Source organism: Penaeus chinensis, chromosome 42 (genome assembly GCF_019202785.1).
Source record: "Penaeus chinensis breed Huanghai No. 1 chromosome 42, ASM1920278v2, whole genome shotgun sequence".
NCBI classification, from domain to species: Eukaryota; Metazoa; Arthropoda; class Malacostraca; order Decapoda; family Penaeidae; genus Penaeus; species Penaeus chinensis.
The window spans coordinates 7,356,417-7,362,612 of NC_061860.1; the positions used below are offsets into that span (position 1 = coordinate 7,356,417).

The 6,196-nt window shown below is 45.8% G+C and overlaps 1 protein-coding gene across 1 annotated transcript; it reads left to right on the plus strand.

Moving 5' to 3' along the window:
* Positions 1-2,938: 2,938 nt before the first annotated feature.
* LOC125047767 (arginine/serine-rich coiled-coil protein 2-like) lies at positions 2,939-5,287 on the plus strand. The gene is made up of 2 exons (XM_047646204.1): positions 2,939-3,292; positions 3,836-5,287. Exons 1-2 carry the CDS (start codon positions 3,154-3,156, stop codon positions 4,021-4,023), a joined length of 327 nt encoding a protein of 108 aa, XP_047502160.1. The 5' UTR covers positions 2,939-3,153; the 3' UTR covers positions 4,024-5,287.
* The last annotated feature ends 909 nt before the right edge of the window (positions 5,288-6,196 follow it).

Genomic DNA, 6,196 nt, shown 5'->3' on the forward strand with positions numbered 1-6,196 from the left:
TGTTATTCTTCAGTTTTTCTGTTTTACTCATTGTCTCTCTTTTTTAAATTTTATTTAATGGATTAGTTAATTTATTTTATTATTTATTTTCTTAGTAATTCTTTCATATTCCCAATATTATGGTGGGGCATGGGGAGATGGTGGGGCATGGGGAGATGGTGGGGCATGGGGAGATGGTGGGGCATGGGGAGATGGTGGGGCATGGGGAGATGGTGGGGCATGGGGAGATGGTGGGGCATGGGGAGATGGTGGGGCATGGGGAGATGGTGGGGCATGGGGAGATGGTGGGCATGGGGCAGATGGTGGGGTATGGGGTAGATGGTGGGGTATGGGGTAGATGGTGGGGTATGGGGTAGATGGTGGGGTATGGGGTAGATGGTGGGGTATGGGGTAGATGGTGGGGTATGGGGTAGATGGTGGGGTATGGGGTAGATGGTGGGGCATGGGGAGATGGTGGGGCATGGGGAGATGGTGGGGCATGGGGAGATGGTGGGGCATGGGGAGATGGTGGGGCATGGGGAGATGGTGGGGCATGGGGAGATGGTGGGGCATGGGGAGATGGTGGGGCATGGGGAGATGGTGGGGCATGGGGAGATGGTGGGCATGGGGCAGATGGTGGGGTATGGGGTAGATGGTGGGGTATGGGGTAGATGGTGGGGTATGGGGTAGATGGTGGGGTATGGGGTAGATGGTGGGGTATGGGGTAGATGGTGGGGTATGGGGTAGATGGTGGGGTATGGGGTAGATGGTGGGGTATGGGGTAGATGGTGGGGTATGGGGTAGATGGTGGGGTATGGGGTAGATGGTGGGGTATGGGGTAGATGGTGGGGTATGGGGTAGATGGTGGGGTATGGGGTAGATGGTGGGGCATGGGGAGATGGTGGGGCATGGGGAGATGGTGGGGCATGGGGAGATGGTGGGGCATGGGGAGATGGTGGGGCATGGGGAGATGGTGGGCATGGGGCAGATGGTGGGGTATGGGGTAGATGGTGGGGTATGGGGTAGATGGTGGGGTATGGGGTAGATGGTGGGGTATGGGGTAGATGGTGGGGCATGGGGAGATGGTGGGGCATGGGGAGATGGTGGGGCATGGGGAGATGGTGGGGCATGGGGAGATGGTGGGGCATGGGGAGATGGTGGGGCATGGGGAGATGGTGGGCATGGGGCAGATGGTGGGGTATGGGGTAGATGGTGGGGTATGGGGTAGATGGTGGGGTATGGGGTAGATGGTGGGGTATGGGGTAGATGGTGGGGTATGGGGTAGATGGTGGGGTATGGGGTAGATGGTGGGGTATGGGGTAGATGGTGGGGTATGGGGTAGATGGTGGGGTATGGGGTAGATGGTGGGGTATGGGGTAGATGGTGGGGTATGGGGTAGATGGTGGGGTATGGGGTAGATGGTGGGGTATGGGGTAGATGGTGGGGTATGGGGTAGATGGTGGGGTATGGGGTAGATGGTGGGGTATGGGGTAGATGGTGGGGTATGGGGTAGATGGTGGGGTATGGGGTAGATGGTGGGGTATGGGGTAGATGGTGGGGTATGGGGTAGATGGTGGGGTATGGGGTAGATGGTGGGGTATGGGGTAGATGGTGGGGCATGGGGAGATGGTGGGGCATGGGGAGATGGTGGGGCATGGGGAGATGGTGGGGCATGGGGAGATGGTGGGGCATGGGGAGATGGTGGGGCATGGGGAGATGGTGGGGCATGGGGAGATGGTGGGGCATGGGGAGATGGTGGGGCATGGGGAGATGGTGGGGCATGGGGAGATGGTGGGGCATGGGGAGATGGTGGGGCATGGGGAGATGGTGGGGCATGGGGAGATGGTGGGGCATGGGGAGATGGTGGGGCATGGGGAGATGGTGGGGTATGGGTAGATGGTGGGGCATGGGGGGAGATAGTGGGGTATGGGGTAGATGGTGGGGTATGGGGTAGGATGGTGGGGCATGGGGGGAGATAGTGGGGTATGGGGTAAGATGGTGGGGCATGGGGAGGATGGTGGGGTATGGGATAGGATGGTGGGGCATGGGGGGAGATGGTGGGGCATGGGGGGAGATGGTGGGGCATGGGGAGGATGGTGTGGTATGGGGTAGATGGTGGGGTATGGGAGGAGATAGTAGGGTATGGGGGAAGCAGTGGCATATGGTGTGGATGGGGCATAGGAAAGATGGTAGGGTAGGTAGATGGTGGGGTATGGTATGAATGGTGGAGCAAAGGGGGGGATTTGCAGGGTGTTGTGCAGATTTTGTGGCATGGGGGAGGATGGTGGGGCAAGGGGGAGATGGTGGGGCATCTGGAAGGGTGAGTATATCCCCCCCCTCCCCTGCTTCATATTCTTTATTGCTTTTGTAGACAACAGATACTGCTTTCTCCTTCTTCTTCTTCTTCTTCTTCTTCTTCTTCTTCTTCTTCTTCTTCTTCTTCTTCTTCTTCTTCTTCTTCTTCTTCTTCTTCTTCTTCTTCTTCTTCTTCTTCTTCTTCTTCTTCTTCTTCTTCTTCTTCTTCTTCTTCTTCTTCTTCTTCTTCTTCTTCTTCTTCTTCTTCTTCTTCTTCTTCTTCCTTTTCTTTTTCATTCTTTAATTCAGAAAGGGTAAGTATGTTGGGAACTTGCAGTATACTTTCCATGCACCCATTTATTTTTTCATACTTGGAAAAGTATGTCTGATTTGTTGCATATACTTACATACTCACCACACACTTGGACATGCGCGCACACGTGCGCACACACACACACACACGCACACACACACACACACACACACACACACACACACACACACACACACACACACACACACACACACACACACACACACACAGATACAGATACACACACACACACACACACACACACACACACACACACACACACACACACACACACACACACACACACACACACACACACACACACACACACACACACACACACAGATACACACACACACACACACACACACACACACACACACACACACACACACACACACACACACACACACACACACACACTAATTCCTTGTCTGTACCTACCCCAGAGTAAGCCAGATGGTACTGGCAGCGCAAGCGAAGGCACTTCTTCCCTCTATGGCAGCCTCGGTGCCCTTGCCAACCAGAACGTAGCTTTGGAACAGCCCAGCATCTCGCAGCCCAAGATGGAGATGAATGCCGGGCCGCTGAGTGGAGCGACAGGGAGCGGCCAGGCATCGCTTTGGGCCAACACCAAGTTCTCCAATGACCGCGACGGGAAAATGGCAGAGAAGTTCCGTAGACTCATGGGTGTCAAGAATGCAGGTGAGCGATTTTTCTTTCTCTCTTTCTTCTTAATAGTTTGTTGTTTTTATTTTGCTTTTAGAAGGGTTGTGATCGTTTCATAAGCTGTTCTTTTATAATGGTTCTTAACCCAATGGCGCCGGGTATAGCAAATTAAAAAAAACTCTACGCTCTGGCGAACGGCGGCAGCGCGCCGACTCTGAGCGCGTGATATCGGTCCATCAAGCCGAATCATTGCCTCGGGGCGTTTTGGCGCGGCGCCGCTGCGGACAGCCGCACGCCGCACATCGTGCGTATTGTTATGACGGCGATAGCCGTGACCCGTCGCCATTGGGTTAAGTCTGATTATTATAATGATAATGAAAAATACAAGTTATAAAGTCCTTGTTTACTGTTGTTAAAACGTAACTACAGGAAACTATAGATGGAAGCATTATTGTAACTAAAAATGTAGCATGTTAATATTTGTTCTTATTAGTTTGTAAAATGTCATAATTATAGGTATGATTTTACCGTATACTTCATCTGCCAAATTACCCCTCATTTCAGCTCCATCTTTTACAGCTCCTGCAGAACCCCCAGCTGTGGTCGAGACAAAAACCAGTAAAGAGGGGAGGGACGTTGACTTGCTGCAGAAGCAAGAAACGATGTTCTCCTCGATGGAAAGGCAGTATGAAATGGCACGACTTGCTACTCACACTCACAAGGGCTTTGGTCTGGGGTTCACTAGTCAGTCTTTTATGCCAAAGTAAAAGAATCCTTTCTCTTTCCGTCTCCTCCACCTCTTTCTTCTTCCTCTCTTCCTCTTCCTATTCTTCCTACTTTTCCTCTTGTAATAATTTACTTTACAGTTATTCTTGTTATAACTCTATACCTGCTACTACTTCTTAACACAGATTGTTATAGATTATATAAAGGGATGAGAGTGTTGCTATTTATTTCACCTTCTGGGTATGCATATTGTAGCTCTGTGTCAAGTTGTGTTAGTGTCAGGAGTGCTTAATATTAATTGTTATGTTCTCTAGAAATCCTCAGATGGAAGGCATGAAAGTATGTAGTACAACAGGTGCAACCCTTATCAAAGATTATAATGATAACAGTAATTTAACTTCCTGCATTTATTTGGAATTGGAAACCAACACTCATTAAATTCCTCCTCAAATCATTGTTGAGTTTTTTTTATTGCCTTTACATCAAGGCCTGGTGTCTAAACTGAAAGACAATAGAATGCATTTTCAGGATAAAAAACACTATTTATGAAAAAATAAAAGATACTATTTATGATGATGAGACAAAACAAAGCCATGTATGTATATGTTCCAATTCAGATAGTGATGAATTAGGGGTTTGCAATGGTTATCTGAAGTTCAGGTAACATACCTCTTAATATAGTTCAACTGATTCAAAAGCTCTCTACTATTGTACAAAAGTTTTATGACTAGTACCTGATTATTTAGTGTGTTTTTGTTTTAAGTTTTTAATTATCACCAATATTATTTTGTAATTAGAGCACCATAAAATTGTAGCAAGTATGAACTGTTTTACTGAATGCTATTTTTCTAGCTCAAGAACTCATTTAGTGCTTTTCACTTTGGAGCAAGGGAAAAACAGTATGCAGTTTTAACCAATGCAAGTCGAGATGTACATGAACATTATTTGTGATCAATTGTCATATGTTAGGATTGGATATAACACTATAATGCTTTAGTTTTAGGACACCTCAGAAAGTGAATGGAGAAGGAATGACTCCACACTTTTATTAATCTTGTTGTAATCTTGCATATGTATGTAAGTAGATGTTGAGTATTCAGGAACACCTTATTACCCCTTATCATATTATACAATGACCATTTGGATTCCCTGTCAATCTGATTAGTTAAATGGCACATTTTAGAAGGAAAATATTTATTGTTGCATAATGTTAATTGTTTCTGACTAAAATTAACCTCGAATTGATATAGGTAACAATAGATGACAATGTAACTAGACCTCGCAAAGAAAAGTAATCAAAATTTTCATAGTTGTCTGATTTGTCCAACCATAGTTTGACAGACAATAAGGAAGCATAATTCCATCACACTGATATTTACCATGACGATCACCATTAACAGTTATACTGTAGCACAAGCTCAAAGTTAACAAGTTGAAGATTCACAGTACCCGTACATATACTACTAAGGTAAAATATGGTAGCGAAAAGGGTAGAGATGGAAGAAAAAAGAGGTAACTTATGGAAACAATTTTTGTTAGCATTTTATGCCAACAAACAACACTACCATCAGAAGTGGTCAAGAGCTGACAGAGGTAATCTTTTTACCTACATCAAGTAGGTACATGTGACTTGGATGGTCACTCAGCTGTGTGCTCAAGATTGGTGCCCTAAATTTGACAAGAAATATCTTTATTTTGAAAAATGTACATGTCTGTAGCAATATTACATATACAACCAATGTGTCTAATTGTGTGTGTGAAGTTTATATCTGTTTTTGTAGCACATAAAGGCTTGAATAAGAAGAATGTCCAAATTAACCAAAGCTGAGAAAACAAACATAAAATCTGTGAATTTAGTAATCTAACATACAAAAAAAGCCATACTATATTAGAAAACAGGCTCCCAGGAGTTAAACAAAAACAAGCAAAAACAAACAAGCACAAAAATACATACAACTACTAAGTTTTTTTTTTTATCAAGAAATATGGCTGTAGAGAGAGATGTTAAGTCATAAAAGGAAATACTGTGCGACCAGTTAATAGCCATTTCACACCGAACCAATATTGAGATATTGCTGTTTAAGGTAGGCTTTGTTAGTAATCAAATTGCATTTAGGGGATTCCCTGGAAATTCTAAATATATGGAACTAGAAACTCTTAAATATATGATAATAAATCTGTATTCCATGAGTTATACAACAAAATGTATGTGTG